General features: G+C 35.5%; 1 protein-coding gene across 1 annotated transcript in view; it reads right to left on the reverse strand.

Moving 5' to 3' along the window:
- The window catches only part of EPAS1 (endothelial PAS domain protein 1), a 1,067,454-nt gene that overhangs the window by 272,372 nt on the left and 772,126 nt on the right, over positions 1 to 22,956 (reverse strand). The window contains exon 5 of the mRNA XM_044059908.1: positions 8,799 to 8,911. Coding sequence (XP_043915843.1) covers positions 8,799 to 8,911 — 113 coding nt within the window. The remainder of the gene's footprint in view (positions 1 to 8,798; positions 8,912 to 22,956) is intronic.

Below are 22,956 nucleotides of genomic sequence, written 5' to 3' on the forward strand. Positions count from 1 at the left end.
AAGAGTATACCCACAAGTAGAAGTAGAAAGGTTGTTTACTGAAGAAGTAAGAAAAATAAAAAAGTTAGTAAGTATTGTTAATAATAATGAAGGTGATAATAGAACTAAGAGCTACACAACAGCACTAGCAAAATAGTACAGATTCAAATGCAATAAAAAATATTGTAAGGAGAAACTGGGGGATTTTGAAAGGAAATAGAGAGATTATTGAGAAAATAGGAAATTAACCCAAGTTTGTACAAAAAAGGGCTAAGAACTTTAAATAGTATTTTCAAAGTAAACTTAATAAAGGTAAAGAAGTTGAGGTAAGAAAATGGATGGTAAAGTGCTACAATTGTAACTATTGTCAATATTTATATACTGACAGCAATGAATTGCTAGTGGGCAAAACAGTAGTACATGTCCCAGGGAGGTTTGTATGTAAAGCAAAAATGTAGTTTATTTATTAATCTGCTTAGAATGTAGTTCATTTTATGTGGGGAGAACAAAGAGAGAACTATACAGAAGAATTTATTAACATAATTATGCCATCACTCATGCAGATATGAAAAATGCTATGAGTAAATATTATGTTGAGAAAAAATGTAAAATAAACTTTAGATGTATGGTTTTGGAAGCCCTACACCCTAATGTTAACATAGTAAATGTTGAGGAAGAACTGGGATGGTTTGAATACTGTTGGCAAGTGAAATTAAATGCTTGTTTCCCTCCAGGACTAAATAATAGGGAAGAATTTATTATGTATTTAAAAAGGAAGGGGCTGAAACATTGATATAGTTAGTCTTAGATAGTTTTAGATATATTTATGTAATATGGTAAAATGTTTTAATGATACTGTGTTTTTAAAATGTTAATTAGCTAATGAGCCATTCAAGTATAAATGTATGTTTTGTATTTACAAAGCCATAGTCTTAAGAAGTCTCTAAGGGAAGAGAAGAAAGCACTTACTACTGGCTTTGGATTCAATACATCTACTGACTCTGTACTGACACAGCGTTTTATTTGTTCATATTCTATACTGGGTCTAATGAGGGATGAGTACAGTGGGACAATGACCTCCTTTTTTCTGGATGAAAATCCCCTAGTGATGTGGTGTGCCACATAGAAGGATTTCCTGACTGTTGTGGCGAAATGGTTATCGAAGGTGAGACCACTGTCCATCTGCGTCCCTAAGTCTCTTACCACAATTTCAGTGTTTATTGTACTGCCACCTATGTGGTAATTCAATTCACGGGTACATGTTTTTTCCCAAAGGGGATAACTATACATTTCTTGGCATTGAGCTTGAGCCCATGGCTCTGGCACCAATAATCTGTTTCTGTAGGGCCCTTTTGTAGAGTATCCACATCATTTAGGGATTCAATAATGGCTCCCAGTTTGCAGTCATCTGCAAACTTTGTTAGCCAGAGTCCCTTAGTGTTGACCTGTACTGCAGAGAAGTAGATGCCAAACAAGAGCGATCTCAGGACTGAACCCTGAGGTACTCCACTTGTCACTTCTCTGGAGCTGGATTTGGAGTTGGCTACCTTTACAGTGTGGGTTCTGTCAGTAAGCCAGTTGGCAACCCATCGAGTGATGTAGGGATTAATGCCCAGCTTAGTAAGTCTATCTATGATTCCAGAGTGGGGGGTTGTGCCAATGGCCTTGTCGAGGTCCAGATAGGCTGTGTGGACCGCCTTATCCTCATCCACGGCTCTGGAGACTGATTCAAAGAAGTCAATCAGGTTCAGGAGACAAGATCGGCCCTTCACAAACCCAAACTGGGTGGGGTCCAGTGTTTGAAGGTTGCCAATGTCTTTGTTTATAAGTTCCATGATAATACATTCCATGGTCTTGAAGATCAGGCTCGTCAGACTGATGGGGTGGTAGTTCCCGGGATCCAAGGTGGATCCTCCCTTGTGGAATGGGATAACTGTAGCTGTGCACCACTCACTGGGCACAAAGACTGAGGTGAGGCTATGACTAAACATGACACTTAAGTGAGGTGCCTATCTCCCACTCAGGCATCATTGAGAAACTCACCCTGCTGGGAATTAAGCCATATGTCACTAGATGGGTGGAAAACTGGCTCACCGATAGAATGCATACAGTCAAAGTCGGGGATTCCACCTCTAGCAGTAGACCAGTTACCACTAGTGTACTACATGGATCTGTGCTTGGACCCCTACAGTTTGGAATCTATTTCTCAGAAGTCCAGGTGAAAATAATGGCCTGTGGCTTAACAATGACTACAAGCTAGGTGCAATCAGCCACCACCAATATCGACATACTACAGAAAGAGCTTACATAGACAAATGAATGGTGATAAAGCCACAGACTTAAACTAAATGCAAACAGATGTGTTACTGTTCCTTTAGGCAAGTGGGAAGTTCCTGCAAATTACAATATTCACAGTATCCCCCTGAGCTCAAACCCTGTAGTGAGAGATTTGGGAGCACAGGTTGATAGTAACCTTAACTTCGATCACCCTGTATCGACAGTGGTAAGGAAGACCTTCAATGTTGAACATCTCATAAGTAAGGACATCGCATCCAGAGCTAAGGATGTTATAACTCCAATGTACTTATCCCTTATCAGACCACTAACAGAGTTCAATGCTCCCTTCTGTATGTATCTCACCAGATACCTGCAGCAGCTGGAGAGACCTCAGAGATTTTTCACCAAGAAAATTCAGGGCCTTCAACACCTGAACCCCATGGTTGCAGGTCAACTTATAGTGGATGGCATCAGCAGTGCATGTTGGGGAGAAGAAGGTGAGAGGCCTGCCTGAAATGGTTGTGTAGGCAGGTGCAAGTATCAAAACACTTGCAAGCCACGCCATTGGAAAAGTAACTGTAGGATAGCACGCCTACTCTACTGAGTAGAAACACACACACACACACACACACACACACACACACACACACACACACACACACACACCAGGTTGATTGCAGTGAGAACAGAACCACTACCTAAGTGCACAGACAACAGAACACAGTACTCTACACAAGCGCCATGGCACAAGTCTGACCTTTACATGGCTGCAGGTCAACTTACAGTGGATGACAACGGCAGTGCATGTTGGAGAGAAGAAGGTGGAAGGCCTGCCTGAAACGGATGTGTAAGCAAGTGCACATATCAAAATATTGTCAATTTATGAGATTGGGGCAGTAAATGCAAAATACACCCTTGCTCTTCTGGGTAGATACACGCACACATACAGTTGACTGCAGTGAGAACAGAACTCCTACCCAAGTACACAGACTACAGAAGTCAGTATTTATTTATTTACTTTACATTTGTTTACCGGGATAATCCAACTGGATATATGTCCATTTTCAGTGGAGGCCCAGGGAGAAAAGCTCCAATAGACAAAATTACAAAGATTTCACACCAAATTAGATACATAGAAAATATAAGACAAGGAGTTATGTACAATGGTTTAGTAATACTCCCAATAGGGATTTACAATTTACATGGTCTGAAACATTAAAAGAAAAAAATCATCAGATTGGAACAGAACATAGTTGAGTATTAAATGTTATTATTCAGGTAGGATTTCATTTTATAACTTAATCAGGGTTGGTATTTTATACAAGCACCATGCCACAAGTCTGACTTTTACATGGCTGCAAGTGAACTTATAGTAAATGACATCAGCAGACCACATGGGGGACAACAGGTTGGGAGGCCTGCATAGGCACATAGATTTAGAGGTTCATATGAGGCCAGTATCCTAACACTAAGGTGTATGGAAGCCTAGCTGTATAAAAACATAATTACCCTTATTGAGCATAGCTGGATGTTTGAATTTAGCAGAGCAAGGTTGTCAGCACCACCGACTGCCCCTTTCCATGAGGGAGCACACAACATTATATATTACATTAAATTGGATGAAAACAACTCATCCACAGGAAACCATTCTTGCAGGTGACTTTAACATTGATTGGTTTGACTGTAACAGCCAAAACCCCACTACCCATATTAACATCCATGGTTTTACCCAAATTATCAATACTCCTACAAGAACAGATAAAACCTCTAAATGACAGTCAATTCCTGATTGGATACTAGTTTCTGACCCAACTTAAGTCCATCTCTCAGGTAGTCTCCCTGACAGCCTGAGTGACCATCAAGCAACATACCTGATTAGGAATCGACCTCACCTAACTAATCAACCCATTGTCAGAGTCATATGAAACAAAAAATACTTCAGAGCTCAGGACTTAATAAATTCACTCAAATCCTGTATATGGACTCCCCTAAAATACTTAGCACTAGATGAAGCTGTAGAATACTTCAACTCCACCTTCTTAAACATCCTGCACTCCCATGCACCATGCAGGGCCACTAGAATTAAAACCAACCACACACCATGACTAACAAATGACACCAGGTCCTTAATGAAAGAAAGAGACAAAGCCTAGTTGCAATTCCCCAAACACAAAACCCCTACCTTAAAACTAAGGTACCATGAACTATGTAATCAAGCCAAAAAATGCATAAAAATTTACAAAACTAGTTACTATAAAACTTTACAGGAAAAATACTTCAAACCCCCACAAAAATGTTGGGCCTCAATCAATAACCTACTACACCCAGGAAAACCTTCCATCCCTTCTCCACTACTACCAAACAATCTACACAACATCCCCACCCACTTTAACAAATACTTCACTGAAACTATCCAAGCCCTAGCCAATACCCAAACCACTAGCACCCACCCAATGTCAACAACAGCCCCCACCCTTTCCAATACAGAAAGCAATACACCTAGTTTCTCCTTAAAACCAGTCAGTACTAAAACTATCACCAAACTCCTCAAAAAACTGAAATCAACAACCCCAGCAGTAAACAAACTACCAGCAGAATTCCTACAGATTACCGCAGATGCCATTGCCTATCCTGTGTCCATCTTCATAAACAGGTCTATAACTGAATGCAAAGTACCCAACTCATGGAAAATATCTCACATAATACCACTACACAAAGGGGGACACTCCCTTGAACTGACAAACTACCGCCCCATTGCAATACTATCACCCCTATCAAAAATTTTAGAGAGAGTAGTCTACAACTAATGAATTTCCTCCTTCACAACAACCTATTATCCCCATCCCAGCATAGATTCAGACCTTCCAACAGTACTACCACAGCATTACTATCCTCGTCTAACTCTGTTAATACCCACAGAAACAGTGGCCTGTTCATATCCTCCATATTCTTAGACTCATCCAAAGACTTTGATATGGTGAACCATAGATTACTCCTAGAAACACTGGCCACTCTTAACATAAATTCTTCCACCTTATCCTGGTTCAATAGCTACTTATCTAACCGACAACAAGCTGTTCTTTGGGAAAACCACCTGTCACCCCTACTTCCAGTAACCACTGGTGTCCTACAAGGATCCATTCTCGGCCCACTGCTATTCTCATTATTTACTAATAACATAGCATCATCCCTACCCTCTGCCTCAATAGTCCAATACGCAGATGATACCACTATAATATGTGCAGCCCACACCCTCGATAAACTTCAGATCATATCCCAAAACAGCTTTACTCTAGCCGAAGAATGGTTCACCAACATCAAACTACTGCTTAATCCAAAAGAAACTAAACTTATTCTTTTCAGTCCAAGTAGATCTCCCCCCATAAACAATAATTTTGCAATAATATCCAAAGACAATATTAATATCACTCCAACACTACACACTAAGCTTCTAGGAATAGAAATTGACAAACTCAAATTCGACATCCATATTTCCCAAACAATCAGGAAAGTCAACAAAAAGATCGGGCTCCTTTATAGAAATCACCACTACATGACCAGACACACAAAATCCACCATAGCTAAAACCCATCTGTTATCTATACTTATTTATGCTTCCCCAATCTTTACCAACCTTCACAAAACAGAGCTCACTAAAACTGAATCATGCTATAACAAAATTACCAAATTTGCTAATGAAGCCAATCATAGGTCCCATCACTGCCAATCCCTTAGGCAACTCAACTGGCTTGAGTTTCCACAACTCCTCCTACTCAACCAACTTACCACTGTCCATAAACTCTACTACCTTCTTATGAAAACACCTGCCCTGCAACAGTTAATACAATCCTATGCACCCTCCAGAAACCTAAGATCAACACAACGGAACCACATAAGTGTTAGCAAGCACAAAAATGAGGCTGGCAAATCCCTCTTTGCCTGCTACATTGCAAAAATCTGGAACATCCTACCAGATCACCTAACCTCAACATCCTCATCTTACCTCTTCAAAAAAAACATCAAATCCCACTTCATGCAAAACTGGCGATGTTCATGTCTCCCCCCAGTCTAGTCCAAATCTACGCAATGCTATTAATACTCTCCCAAATAATGAATACTAACATGGTTCTATTAGACACAATGCTAGAAAATAATGTATTCTCTACAGTAAAGAAACTATCTGTACCATCTTACCCTATATGCTCAAATTCTACCAGATACTCAACTATAAATCATTTCAGTCTATTGCTTGTAACTGTATTCAACTAACATGGTGTACTTTGTGCATGAATATTTGTACCTTGTGAATATTAACTAATGTAATGTAATACTTGTGGAGCTTTTCTCCCCAGGCCTCTACTGAAAACGGACCTGTATCCAGTTGGACTTTCCCGGTAAACAAATGTAAAATAAAATAAATAAAATAAAATAGTGTGGTTGATATATGTATGTAAACAAATACTGAGACTTCAGTGTTGTACTGCTTGGGAGGAACAACATGCATGTATTCTGAATATATAATGTATAGTTAGACTGTGCCCTCAATTTGCAGTGTTTTCACATGTACTTTTATGACAATAAACACCAACAAGAAAGCATGATATATACAGCTACATAGCACAGTGAGCAGCAGATTTGTGCAGTAGTTAACAAAGTGTACACGCATGCAAGTTACACCCGTTTGAGAGTATGTAAGCAGTGTGCAAATGAGAGCTGCATTGCTAACATCTGCCAAGCAGAATGCAATTGCATGTATAGACAGTTGTATATGTGTTTTTCATAAAAGTTAAAGATATGCTGGTCTAGATATCAGGAATACATTTACAGGACTATAGTACACAGTATGCCCATATTCATACATTTGGTCATGAATGTAATAATACATAGATTATTCTATGAGTAAAAGTAATACTATATAGAATATGCTGTATTCGAACACAGGACCATGTGTATGACAGTCTTACACTTACACCTGTTGCCACAAGAATGGTAAGGAAACAATTGTCTGTGTTGCACTTCATTCTGGACACTGCAATGTCAAAGCCGTAAAACAAAGGTTGCACACTCTGTACTAGAACACAGTACCATCTGAACTCCAGACCAGGTTTTCATGATGGCCAAAGGCATTAATTGAATGCATCTGCTTTCTATTTTTAGCTGTCTGCTTCCTAGGTAGTCTGCTGCTCTTCTTGCAAACCGAATAAACACGGCCATTCCCCCACTTCCACTGCTTATGCTATGCCGCGCATGATGCAAAAAGTGCAATTAAAAATTAGAAGAATAAGCAAAAAAATCATAGTAATGGATGCATAAGTAAAATAAGTGTCTGCTGTCACATGTTAAGGTACTTTCTGTACAAGTCCACCACTATTTACTTTATTATTGTACCAAGTTAAATTCCAGGGTATGCCATAATATTATACATTCTAGGTTCAGGACTTACCTTGCAAATGCAGCAGATGACACAATTTTATTTCAAGCCTAGAATATCCTTGTCTCTAACCTAATGGTACTGAAGTATGCAGGAAAAAAAAGAACAACATGGATGCTTTATATCTTGTTGAATAGCTCCACCATACTGAAAATCACCTGCTTATGCTGTAATTAGCACCTACGAAAAACATCTTCTGCTTTACTGAATACATCATCTCTGTTGGTGGTCATTAGTGCACAATGCGCACCTAAGTGCCGCTGCTCGCACTGATGCTGAAATAAGGTAAATGCAGGTGATCGTATTATTACTTTTCTCTGTCCCTCTGATATCGTGCAAACATGCAGCTGAAAAAAATGAAGGAAGGGTTGCAGACTCTGTAGTAGAACCCAGGACCTTCTATACTCTAGCCCTACAAATATACGTGCGGCCACAGGAATAGTTATGTGACAAGGACCGAGAAACCTGACATTCATTCCTCCATTTCCCATGGTTGTGCTAAGTGCCGTATTGTGCAAAAAAAGGACAACATTTTGGCTGTTTTACCTTACCAGGACCTCAGCTGTACTACTGTTTTCCCTACAGAAGCACTGCTTATTATTTTATGAGACTTGCCCACATTTCCACTGTTTTGTGTTGAAGTTTTGAGTTTCTTTCTACAGTGGAAAGGTCCTCTTTGAGGTTAGGTGCTCTATATACTGCAAATTTTATTAATGATATGCAGCAATTAATAGTACAAAATATCATAATGCCTGTAACACAAAACATTCACATATGACAGAAATAAAGCAATTGATGTAAAAAGTTACATAAACATGAGTGTGTGTGTGTGTGTGTGTGTGTGTGTGTGTGTGTGTGTGTGTGTGTGTTTGCATGTGGGAGACAGTGAAAAATACTACTGAACCAACTTTCTTTTGCTTATGGAAAGGGACACATTCATGAACACAACAAATTCCAAATAAATTCTCTATAAAGTTTGCTCTGCATTTATCTTTGATCCCAAGTCTCTGCTAAAAGATGGACTGTTAGTTATCTACTAGCAACATCTGGTTAAAATCTTGAAATAAACAGTACAGAGAAGAGTCTAAATTAAAAAAAATCTTTGTTGTACCTTCCAAGTGGCAGATTTTAGATTGACTGTTCGTCCCCTGCTTGTAACTGTGCATTTCATTCTCATAAAGAAATCACGCTCTGAGTTCATTTCTCTGTTCTTTTTCCCATAACCTGGAAAAATTGAATACAAATTCACAGAAAGCAGTTGGTATGTTCTGTTTCATGTCTGATGAAAATGATTTAATATAAAAGAAAGCATTTGCTTTTATTTCCTCCCAACACCCACAGCTGAATTATGAATTGCCAATCTGTGTTCCCCTCTACTGTCCTACTTACAGAGTTTAAGTAAGACAGTCATTTTACTGGGACTGATCCTGTCAATCCAGTCTCCCCCAGTTAACAATGTATAACTCAGTACAAAGTGGTGTGTACACTGCTGCAAACACCACTGAAGGTGTACCACCACATTGACCTATTACCATATTAGATGCAATGGTGCAACCACAGCCTTCAATACTGGATGGAAGGTCATGGCTTCCCTTGCATTTCCCAGATAAAGGAATGTTTTCTGCAGCCCTCTGACTCAGTCTAGAATGGCTCATCAAGCAGAATACAGCCACGCACATACTATATTGTAGCACAGTCCAGATGGCTGAAGGGTGCAATTTTAGTATCAAGCTAAATCTCATTCCAGTATTAAATCACTAAGCAACAGATGTACCTTACAATGAAATGAATATATCATATGCAAAATACTGTTAAATACCAAACTGGCAATAACACGAATTAGCTTTATAGATCAGACTTACGAAATGCTCCATAATCTCTATTTTTCAAATGAGCAAAACAGCCCTATATGATGACTAACTGTAGTATTTTAGAGCTCCATATAACTAGTTAAATAAGACAGGAAAAATATATATTTTATTTCTTCAAAGTATAACATCTTACAAATAAAGGACTAATTTACATAATTAAAAACTTTGGTGAAGTTTTACAAATAATTTCCTGTCAAAAAGCTTGGAGATGTATTCACTTGTTAAAATGAGCAACTCAAGGAATTCTCACCAGGATGCTGCCTTAAAGAAGAAACTACAACAGATGGCATCTACCCTGCAGGAGTTGTCTTTGAAGATGGATGATTTTAAAGAGAACCTAGAAAATCTTAAAACAAGGAGTCAAAAACAGGCTGACAAACTCAAGGAAATGCTACAACAACACCAGACAAGGATAACAGGAACAGAGGTTTCCCTAAATGACTTAGAAAGCAGACTTAATGAAGAGGAAACACAGAAAGAACTGCTTCTTAAACAAAACACTTGGCTGATTAATAAAGTAGATGACTTGGAAAATAGGGAAAGGAGAAATAACATCAGGATTTTCGGATTACCTGAACACAGAAGGTGAGGATATTATTTCATTTTTATCAAGCTGGATCCCTGACTTTTTCAATTTAAAAGAATGACTTTCTTTTGGCATTGAAAGGGCACACAGAGCTCTTGGGAAACTTGTCACTAACTCAAACTCTCCTCCTAGGTCAATAATTATCAAATTTCTTTCATACTTGGACAAGGAACTGATTTTAAGATCTGCTTGGAGGAAGGCACCTCTAAAATATAAACAGAGCCTGATAAGATTTGATAACGACTATTCATCTACAATAATGGAACAAAGGAAAAAAGTGTGGCCAATGATAAAGTTTCTGAAACAAAACAACATCAAGGCACAACTTGCCTATCCAGCTAAGATAAGAATATTGTATGCCAACGAGATGAGGACTTTTATTGACTTAGAGGAAGCCTCTTCATTTATTAACACTAATAATGTGATTACTTTACCAAAAGATATGGACTGGATGTCACCTTCTCTCAAGAGAACAAAGGAAACAAATGTCTGGACAAACGTCAAAAAGAAGAACAAAAGACTGATACTGTTACAGACGAATCTCTCAAAAGCATCTACTATGATATGAATTGTTTTAACATTACTTTAAAGGACCAGTTTTACTGCTTAGAATTTTAAAACAAAGGTAACTACTGGAATCTTTATCTATATTTTTCGAAAATATATGACACGAGAGTTTTTACATTACCTCAGGTATGCAAAACAGGGTACTTTTCTTTCACAGAAGGACGGTTATATAGAACATAAAATATTTATACTGTAAATCAACATACATGGTATATGTGTATTTTCTCTTAATTTTCTCTTTTCTCTCTCTCTTCTCTCTTTTCTCATTATTTATTTTAACTGCATCTTGTCTCCCTTTCTAAATTCTCTCCTATTTACTATACTAATATAGTCTGTATATATTTATTAACTCACTATCTATACATAGATAAGTAATAGTCTAAAATAATTTAGTTTTAAGATAGACTAATTGGAATAGTGAACTTAATTGTTTTTACAATATTTATTTGATTAATGATATTCACTGTTATGCTTATTGGGATGGGGACATGTTCGTGATTAACTCTGAAATGTTTCATTCATGTACATATGTCCTCTGAATTATTTCCTTTTAGTATCAACAAATATATATAAAAAAAAAAAAAAGGAGGGAAAAATGTACTGTTGGTTAAGAGAAGCAAAGTTTTCTTCACATTCTAGTTGCGTTGCCATAGCAACAGTAAACAATTGCTGCAGTTTCTAAGGACACTGAACCTGCAAAGTGCATTTAGCCTCACAGATAACAAATAAGAAAAAGTAATGTTGTTTAGTTATTAAAATAAAAAACATCCTAAGCAAGGTAAAATAAAAACATAACAGGAGTATTTGTAAATATTTTATGATTTATCCTCATAAGATTACATATTCCTGGAAACACAACTGAAATGTTCCCAAACTACATATGCACTTAAATGTAGCTGCTTGATTAAAAAGTGTTACTCAGTTTATCATGCTGATTCCACAAGCTGTCTGTACTGTAAAAGTTACATTTATAAGTTACTTGAAATTGACAGTCTCTAGAGCACATGAAAAGATCATCATCTTCTTTCGGCTGTTCCCGTTAGGGATCGCCACAGCAGATCATCTGTTTCCATTTCTTCCTGTCCTCTGCATCATGCTCTTACACACCAACCGCCTGCATGTCCTCTCTCACCACATCCATAAACCTCATCTTAGGCCTTTCTCTTTTCCTCTTACCTGGCAGCTCCATCCTTAGTATCCTTTTCTCAATATACCCAGCATCCCTCCTCAGCACATCTCCAAACCAACGCAATCTCGCCTCTCTTGCTTCGTCTCCAAACTGTCCAACCTGAGCTGACCCTCTAATATACTGATTCCTAATCCTGTCCATCCTAGTCACACCCAGTGTAAATCTTAACATCTTTAACTCTGCCACATCCAGCTCTGACTCCTGCCTTTTTGTCAATGCCACCGTCTCCAACCCATATAACATAGCTGGTCTCACTACCCTCTTGTAGACCTTCCCTTTCACTCTTACTGGTACTTGTCTGTCACAAATCACTCCTGACACTCTTCTCTACCCATTCCACCCTGCTTGTACTCTCTTCTTCACCTCTCTTCCACACTCACCATTACTCTGAACTGTTGAGCCCAAGTACTTAAACTCATCCACCTTTACCAACTCTACTCCCCTGCATCCTCACCATTCCTCTACCCTCCCTCTCATTTACACACATATATTTTGTTTTAGCCCTGCTGACCTTCATTCCTTTCCTCTCTAAAGCATATCTTCACCTCTCCAGGGTCTCCTCAACCTGGTCCCAACTCTCACTACATATCACAATGTCATCTGCAAACATTATAGTCCACGGGGCCTCCTGTCTGATCTCATCTGTCAACCTGTCCATCATCACTGCAAATAAGAAAGGGCACAGAGCTGAACCTTGATATAATCCCACCTCCACCTTAAACGTATCTGTCACTCCCACCGCAGTCCTCACCAATGTCACACTACCCTCGTACATATCCTGTACCACTCTTACATACTTCTATGCCACTCCCGACTTCCTCATACAATACCACAACTCCTCTCTAGGTACCCTGTCATATGCTTTCTCTAAGTCCACAAAGACACAATACAACTCCTTCTGACCTTCTCTGTACTTCAACAACACTCTCAGAGCAAACACTGCATCTGTAGTGCTCTTTCCTGGCATGAAACTATACTGCTGATCACTAATCATCACCTCCCTTCTTAACCTAGCTTCCACTACTCTTTCCCATACTTTCAAGCTGTGACTGATCAATTTTATCCCTCTGCCGTTACTGCAACTCTGCACATCACCCTTATTCTTAAAGATAGGTACCAAAACACTTTTTCTTCACTCCTCAGGCACCCACTGACTTTCCAAAATGTCATTAAACAATCTGGTTAAAAATTCCACTGCCATTTCTCCTAAGCACCTCCATGCTTCCACTGGTATGTCATCTGGGCCAACATCCTTTCCATTCTTCATCCTCTTCATAGCTGTCCTTACTTCCTCCTTTTTAATCTGTTTCACTTCCTGATTCACTATCCCCACATCATCCAACCTTCTCTCGCTCTCATTCTCTTCATTCATCAGCCCTTCAAAGTACTCTTTCATCTAATCAACACACTCTCCTCGCTTGTGAGTACGTTTCCCTCACTATCCTTTATCACCCTTACCTGCTGCACATCTTTTCCATGAAAAGATACATATTACTTTTTGCAATATGTTATCTTTCCAGTTAGCTCACACTCTGTACAAACTCACTTGGCAACTGATAGCTATCCTTTTAAAATATCAGTTTAAATATTAAATGTGTCCTTGAAATGCTATTGACATTTTGACAAAATATAATCTGAACTGTAAAATGAATGACTTGAAAGAAGTGAAGTAATGCATAGATTTCAAAGACAGTTCTTGACACTACAATATAAGTCTTCTTCTTTTGGCTTTTCCTGGTCAGGGGTCGCCACAGTGGATCATCTGTCCGCTCATGATTGGCAGTGGAGTTTTACGACGTCAAGTTGTCAGCCCGGCGCCCACCCTTCCACAGAAGGCACACACATGCACACACTCACACCTAGGGCCAATTTAGAGTGCCCACACTATGGTGTAAGTAAAAATGTATATTCACAAGGAAGTATTGAAATGTTTTAGTCTTCCAGTTAAAATAGCTTACTGTCAACATTTTGCGATATCAGAAAGTTTGAAGACCTAGGAAATTACTATTACTTGTCTTTATAATGATTATTAGACAGATGTTAGACTTTGCATTGTTTAATGAATTGTGACACATGTTTATGGGGAAAAGTGGACTCAGTTACTCACATTGGACTACACATTCCTGGAAACTCAACTGAAATGTCTCCAAATTACTTGTGAACTTAAATGAAACTGCCTGATTAATAAGCATAATTTACTTTAACAACCTGAATCCTAAGCTATCTTCTCTGTATATGCTACATTATATATGTCACTTGCATATGACAGTCTCTAGAGCACACAAAAAATACATATTTTTGCAACATGCTATATTTGCACTAACCATACATTCTAAACTAACTCAAATGGCAACTGGCAAGTTATTTATTTGAAACATCAGTCTAAATATTAATTGTGCCCTTGAAATATTGTTGCTGTTTTGACAAAACAAAACCTGAATTGAAAAAGGAATGATTTGAAGAAGTGAAGTATTGTACAGATTTCAAAGACAGCTATTGACACTACAATATTTATTTATTTTATTTTATTTTACATTTGTTTACCGGGAAAGTCTGATTGGACACAGGTCCATTTTCAGCGGAGGCCCGGGGAGAAAAGCTCCACATTAAATACATTACATGGGAGTAAAAAGAAGTAGAACATACATACATATGACATATATGCACATCAGGACAACATACTGGTGATTAATAAACATACATATAGCATATATACAAACAACAGGACATCATGCTAGTGATAAGTAGAAATGTATACATGTAAGGAAAAATGAAATGCTTTATACTTTTAGTTAAAATAGCTTATTGTTAACTTTTTGCTTTATCAGAAAATTTAAACAGCTAGCAAATTGTTTCTAATTTGTCTTTATAATGTTTACTAAAGTGATGTTAGTCACTGACTTGTTTAATGGATTGCGAGTCATGTACAAGACAGACTACTGAATGTTATTTCTGTTTACCTATGTTTGCTGAATTTCTTTTATTAGTACTGATTTAAAACAAGGGAAAGAAAGGGAAGGGAAATCTCTGTTTTTGGTCAAGGGAGGAGAGGCTCAAGAGTATTCTAACTGCCCCGAGAACTCTCCAAGATGCTTTAAATACGATTTGATTAATACTTACTTAAGGTAAGTCTTGATTACCATATGGGTACCTACACATTCATTCTAGACCTGATGTGATTACCCATTCTGGAAGCAGGAGGTGCCCTATGCAGGGTGGGAATTGTCAAGGTGATCGTAGTTCATTCTTAGACTCTGCTTTGTAAATCTATAAATATGTAAAAGCACTGCACACTAGAATGTAGGGCACCTCTACTCAGAGTCAGGATACCACTGATAAGCCATGTCTTTTCATAAGTGCAAGTTGAAGTTGGTGAGCTGAAGAGTGGGAAAGTAAAGGAAGACAGTACACCTGCAGTAAATTCATATTTCATTGGTAATCACTCATTGTCTCTTACAGAGTCCTTTTAGTCAAATTATTTTAGTAATAATCTATTTGTTGTTGGCTTATTTAGTGTATGCTCCTCTGTTGCATTTAATTTATCCGAAATGATATATCTGACATGTTTGGGATCGCTTAAGGGTAACTAAATATTGGATATTTTCAAATTCAACATAACATTCCATCCGGATATATACAATACTAGAGAATAATAATAGAATAATATAGAATTTCATATCTTTTTTAAGAAAAATCTCCATATAATAATTTAACATATGGAGTTCAGTTAATATCGTTGGTTAAAGGTATGAGTGATAATTCAATATATCTATCTTTATCTATTGGATTAGGAATGACTTTCATTCCATGTTTAATGGGAAATTCATATTTACTTGTGTTTGATACTTTAGAATTAATGTTTTATAGAAGTACTTTTTTAAAGCCTGACCAGAATTTTACCCTACTTGTATTTAAAAAACAAAGAACATTAAATTACACTCCCAAGTTTGCACACATAAAAATAGAATTCAATGTTATCAGACAATATGGTATAACTACTATAATCAAAATGAAAAAAGAAGCAAAATGTTTCTTCCAACAATAACTTGAAATGGATTCACCATTCTTATCATTAAATACTAATGGCTTAAATAATGCAAATAAAAGATCAAACTTACTAAAAATATTTAAATATAAATAAGGCACAAGTAGTATTTCTCCAGGAAACACATTTTAAGACTAATAATAGCTTTATTTGGAACCCTAAGGACTATACAGTCTTAGCTCAATCCTCCTGTAGAACAAAGACAAAAGGAGTATCAATTCTCTGGAAGAAAAATATAATCACTCCAAAAGTTATTTATAAATATGAAGACAAAGAAGGTCTACTAGCATTTATTATAATTAAATTTAATAACAGAATATGGACCTTAGCTTATCTATAGTGGTTCCCAGGAATTGGAGTAGGAATGGTTAAAAAACACCTAGATTTTATTTCCAACAATTATAAAGGAAATCTTATACTGGGAGGAGACTTTAATTGTACATTGAAGCTTCTGAAACCACCAAGTCATCTTTACACATAGCAACTATTTCAAAATCCTTACAAAGATGGATTGATTCATTTCATTTAATAGACACATTCAAAGTAAAAAATGATAAATCCTTATTATTTTCCCAAAAAGACCATAGATTTGGAACACAAAATAGAATAGACAAATTACTTGTAGTTCAAGATTTACAAACAAAAATCCTCAACTTCTCAACAGTTCCATGCCCCTTTTCTGATCATGACTCTCTGATAATGAAGCTCCAAATAGAGTGTAAACCTTTAATCCTCTCAACTAGAATTCCATCATATATCACGAGAATTAAAGAATTCAGACCTGGATGTTGTCAGAACTACAATTATTTCTTGAAATTAATAATAGAACAGAAATCAGTAGAGTCATGGTTTGGGACTCATTAAAAGCATATTTATTTATTAAGACCCTTAGCTGGTACCAAAACAAAGTTAGAGAGTGGGAATCTGAATAATTAGACTTGCAAACCAGACTCTTGACAGCAAAATCTAAAAAAAAAAATCAGAATTGTCCAGACGTCAAAAAAGAAACAGAGGAATTAAACAAAAATATAATGAAATTCTAACACACAAAACTTGTCTAGCCTTGGAAAAATTAAAAATAAACTCATTAGCCACCTCCACCAAATATCTGCATAACTTATCTACAAGAATTAAAATACAATCTAAAGCAAATAACATTAGTTGTATATATCATGAAAAAAAGGGAAAAAGTATCAGATATAGGAGACATCTTTGAAGCATTCTGGTTCCATTATATGGAACACTTCAAAAAAGAAGATTTAGATACCAACCAAATAAACTTAGATACAAACCTTATCAATATAAAAACAAATTCCAGAAAACTTAAAACTAGACTTACAAAAACCTGTATCCTACAAAGAAATTGTTGACAAGATAAAAGAAAGTAAATCTAACAAAGCTCCAGGGATAGATGGTATAATTACGGAAATTTACAAACTATTCTCTTCAATAGTAATCTCCCTTTTTCATAAAACTTTGCTAGAAGTCCAGTCAGAATCAAAAATACCACCCTCATGGAAATATTCTCTCATAACACCAATTCTAAAAGATAATAAACCATCAGACCTTTGCACCTCATACAGACCTATATTATTACTGAATAATGATTACAAAATATTCATGTCAATCCTAGCTAACAGAATGAAAATCCCACTTTCAAAGACAATTAATAATGCTCAAACTGGATTTTTATATAACAGGCACACACCTTATAATATTAAACGGATACTTACTCTTATACAGTATGTAATTAAAGAAGATAAAAAACACTTGTAATCAGATTAGACATAGAAAAAGCCTTCAATTCCCTCAACTGGGAATATTTATTTAAAACTTTAGCATTATTTGAATTTCCTCCTCCCTTCATCTTATTACTAAAAAACATATATATTAATAACTTAGCCTACATTAAATTAGATCCTTTCACCTCAAAATCTATCCATATAAAGAAAGGTACTAAACAAGGATGCCCCATTTCTCCAATTTTATTTGCTTTGGCTATAAAAATACTTGCAGAAATAATACACAATAATCCAAGAATAAAAGAAATAGAAGTCTATAACCAGTACATATCTAAAATAATGCCTTTTGCTGATGATATTTTATTAACCCTATCAAACTCCAGACAGTCATTAGGAGAGCTAGAAGAAGTAATGGAGACATTTTATAAGATTTCAGGTCTTCACTTTAATAGATCAAAATAAAATGTTCTATTTTTAAATAAGCAAAAAGAACTACAAGTTACAGATAAATCCATCATAGGAAAACAATAACATACGCTAAATTATTTAGGAATAGTGTTATGCAAAAATATAAATGAAACAATATTAATAAATTATAAAAACATTATTGAAACAATAAAAATATATATAGAAAATTGGAACAAAATTATATTAACTTTTGAAAACAGATTGCAATTAATAAAAATGGTCTTACTGCCAAACATACTATATGTAGCATTAGCAATACAGTTAGTTCCTGAAATATGCATTCTTAAAGAAATGAACTCATGTTTAATAAAATTTTTATGGTATCCCAAAAAGAATAGAGTAGCTCTAACTCATCACATTAGACCCTGGAAACAAGGAGGATTGAATTTCCCAGAAATAGAAACATATATAAAAGCATCTGTGCTTAAAACTACAACAGACTGGATAAACCCAAATTATTTTGCCTACTGGAAAGAATTAACAATGGCTATATTAACAAATGAATTTAATCTGTTAAAAAAATGTTAATAGTAGACAAATCAAACAAATCCTGGTACATACTATATATCATATAATATAACATAACCTTCTAAAACAACACTGATTAATTATTACATCAATTCCTTTAGGAAACGTATCAATGCAAACACAGATCTAAAACTTTGGTTTGACCTTTTAACCCCATTTACCATCACTAAGAACTTTCCTTACAAAATATACATGGAAACAATAACCTCCTGGAAACAAAATGGATTCTTATGCTGGTTTCAATGTGTTTTAGATATATACATATGATAAAAACTGCTTACAGTATTCCAACACAGGACTGGTTAACCTTACAAAGCATTCTAATGTACACTCAAGATTTATGCAGATTAATTAATAATTCCTCATTTTCCTCATTTAAAGATATTCCAAATCTAGTAAGTTTTCTGTATGAATGTATATATAATAGTTGTGAAAAGAAAAATTCCATTTCAAATCTATATAAAGAGATAATAACATATAAAACAATTTCCAAACCATCATACTGTCAGTTCTTAACAAAAGGTCAGTCATTGCAGTTAACAGAAGAAATTAAAACTAACATCTTACTATCAGTTAATCACACCTCTAACATACAGTACTGGAAAATATTTAACTGGAAATACTTACATTTTTAACACTAGATAGAATTAAAAAGATCAGTACTACTACAAATGTTTTTTGCTGGAGGTGTGAAAAGTCAAATAAAGCAGACTGGATTCATATTTTTTATGAATGTAATAAAATTAAATCATATTGGAATGGAATCAATCATTTTTACACACTTTATTTAATGAATCCTTTACCTTAGTTAAAGCATTGATTATACTAAATGTAAATGAAGGTCCCTACCTGAATAAGACAAATGTGTTGTGGACAATACTTGCTATATCTAGGAAATGCGTAACCAGAAGGTGGAATTCAAATACACCTCTGACCTTGGAAGAATTCTACACCTTGCTGAAGACAACTGCATCGATGGAAATAAAAATCAAAGAACTACGAATCTATCCCAGGCCACTGGTAAATAATACTTGGAAGAAAGTTATATCTTTGTTGGACACTCTGCAATAATCAATATTGTATCTCTGATAACTGATCTGTTAATTCTATATTTAATAACATACAGTATATATAATTGAAAGTCAGGCTATTGTAAATATTGTATACAGTTTAAAATATTTAAAAATATTATGTAAATGTTACTTTAATTGAAAATAAAAAAATTTTTGAGGGGAAAAAAAAACAGCCCTATATGTTTCTTGGAAGTGAAGCAATGACTGTATGAAAAAATGTCAAATATCATATTTATTGTGATGTATGGTCTTGTAACCTAGGAGCATAAGCAGTTTCTTTTCCAATAAAGATCTATAAGTAATGCTTTATTTTCCATACCCATACAATCATTTTTTAAATAATAATTTCACTTACGAAAAAAAAAAAAGAATTCTGATTTGCACAGATTATATATATATATATATATATATATATATATGTGTGTGTGTGTGTGTGTGTGTATATCTTTATATAGCTTTTAATCACTGAAATGGTGATTGCAAGATTCATGGAATTTAGAAAAAAAAATGACATATGCAGACATACACATTCACATAGTTCTATACATGTTGTCACTGGATGACTTTATTGTGCAGACATTTCAGTGTTAAAATTGTTTGAGAATTACAGCAAATTATGTTATAGATAAATTGCAAGACATCGACTATTGCATAGTTCATTGCATTTTCTTTTTATCTCCTGTTGTGTGAACACGGAGTTAGTATATATAAATTTCAGAGGGGTGGGGATATAGACCTAATATTGGGGGACAAAGTCCACTATGAAAAAGTCTATTGTAATTTTTTTTTTTTTTTGCTGTGGAGGTTCTTTTTGCAGGTAAATGAGGTTGGGACATCATGATGTTATTTTAAGAATAAAATGGAGTTGGTAAATTATATAGTTGGGTTTGGTTTGCACGTTTCACCAATCAGACAACTCTGAAACTAAAGGCTGGTACTTACATACCGCTTTAGCAGTACAACAGTCTCTGAATCATTTAGGCATAACACACTTTGCATAAACCTGCATGAGACAGGTTAGCACAGTATTACATACCTTTCTGAATCCCAGAGAAGGCTTTTAACTTACCACACATAATGCTTTACTCAGTTCTATGAATAACTTAATCATATGCTTAATGTATCACCATACTGCATTTCAAACCTAGTTTTAAACATCTTCACATAGTTGACATTTCACCATGTTCTAAAACATTTAAACAGTTTCAATAAGTGACATAATTATTTAATCATGTGGTTACATTTGCTTAATTACATGGTTAGAACTTTACCATTTTCCCATTCAAGATTAATATTAACAATTTCATATGCTTGGTACTTCATCATATTCTGTGATACTGAAACCGTTTTGGTAAATGTTATTCTTTTTCAGTCTTATGTCTACAAGAATCACTAAACAATTTTGCTAATTCTTTACCAGATTGCTGTTCAAACCTAGTTTCATATTGTTGATATTTCACAATATTCTTTAATATCTGAATGACTTCAGTTAGCATCACAAATGTTCAGCTCATTTGGTTACTCTTGCCCATAGTGCAATTCAAACCTAATACTATCATTTTTGCTTGAGTGATACTCCAGCCAAGACAATACTATCTACTGGTTCGACAAATATTATCTCAGAATTTAATACATGAGCATAGTCAAAGATATTACTACTGGTATGGTTTCTGTCTGTGGAGTACTAAATAACTGCTCAGCATAGACTAATGCTTAAGTTTTCCCTTTTCACTAGTATACTGAGTGAAATTTCTGGAAAATGTGAACACTTTATTGGAAATATCCCTACTGTATAGTCCATATATTTAAGCAGGCTTATCATTTCTTTCAAGCCATCTTGTTCCATCGGCTGCACAGATGATCATTATTTCACTGCCAAATCCATGTTTTTCTTTCAACTCATAATCTACTTTTCTGTCAGTGTCATTCATTTTAACAGTTCTTGTCTTCTCATGCTCAGGCAGTTATCTTTATCTTTATTTTTTTCTTCATCAGAATTTTCAAAAATGAACAGACAACCAGTCCAATACACTCAGTGAGTAGCAGGGATTGTTAAACTGTACTTTAGTTTACTTCATTTACATTTTTTTTACTGCTTCCACAAATTACAGTTGATTTTTCACAGTCACTTCAGAATAATCACACTCATTATAGGCCTAGGCTTACATCTGACTCTGGTACTGGCAAGCATGGGAGCATGTCTTCATTACAAAAAAAAAAAAAAAAAAAAAACATGAATCTTTGCAAAACTTGTAAAGTCTGCCATTGTGATTTTTATATAGTGCATCAAATTACACTGTTCCTCATTTTTCAGGACTCCATATAATGCCTACATTGACATCTTTACATTATTCACCAATCCAATCTATCGTTGTTCTGTTTGTTTAATTTGGTTTGCAATCTGGGCTTCCTTTTCCTGAGTCAAAAATATTTGGTATTTTGCAGGTCGCACAACCATTTTCTAATCCTTCAATCAAGGTATTAACCATTTCAAGTATGCCATATTCAGTCCTGTCCAATTCCACAGTTCATTTCTTACTGCCTCCAAATTATCTGTCACCTTGTAAATATAACCTTGTCAGTATATTTACAATTCTCTAGTGAATGACCAAAATGGTAAGGCTACTCTGCTTCATGATTTCTAGATCACCAATCTGCTCAGTTTCAGCTGCACATTCCATTTCTTCTATCATCAAAAGGTAAACAACACCTTTACTCTTCTATACACTGAAAAGTACAACTAATGAGCTGCTTTCACCTTTGACTTTATTGGTTTTAATTACTAGAATCACTGAATAACTAGAAAAGGGAACCAAATTCACCAAGCAAAGCAAGGCTTCCATGACTGATAGGTTTCTTCAAAAACACCATTCTTCTCCTTAATTTTTTCCCCTGAACAGGTTGTTTAAGGATATGATATTTTAAGTGCATGTTCTCTTCCTTAAGCACATTTATTTATTTTATTTTACATTTGCTGACCAGGATAGTCCGACTGGATACATGTCCATTTTCAGGGGAGGCAAGGGGAGAAAAGCTCCAAACTTAAAAACAGATAAAGACAAGCAAGTTACAGTATATGCACAAACATACTGTATTAACATACAAGTTACAGTCTCACATTTCAAACCAATGAAGAATACAGTTTATATTCAGAAATATATACAGATATGTTACAGTTTCTCTTATCAAACCTATATATA

The sequence above is a fragment of the Protopterus annectens genome, chromosome 1.part0, assembly GCF_019279795.1.
Source record: "Protopterus annectens isolate FY-2018-M chromosome 1.part0, PAN1.0, whole genome shotgun sequence".
Taxonomy (NCBI): Eukaryota; Metazoa; Chordata; order Ceratodontiformes; family Protopteridae; genus Protopterus; species Protopterus annectens.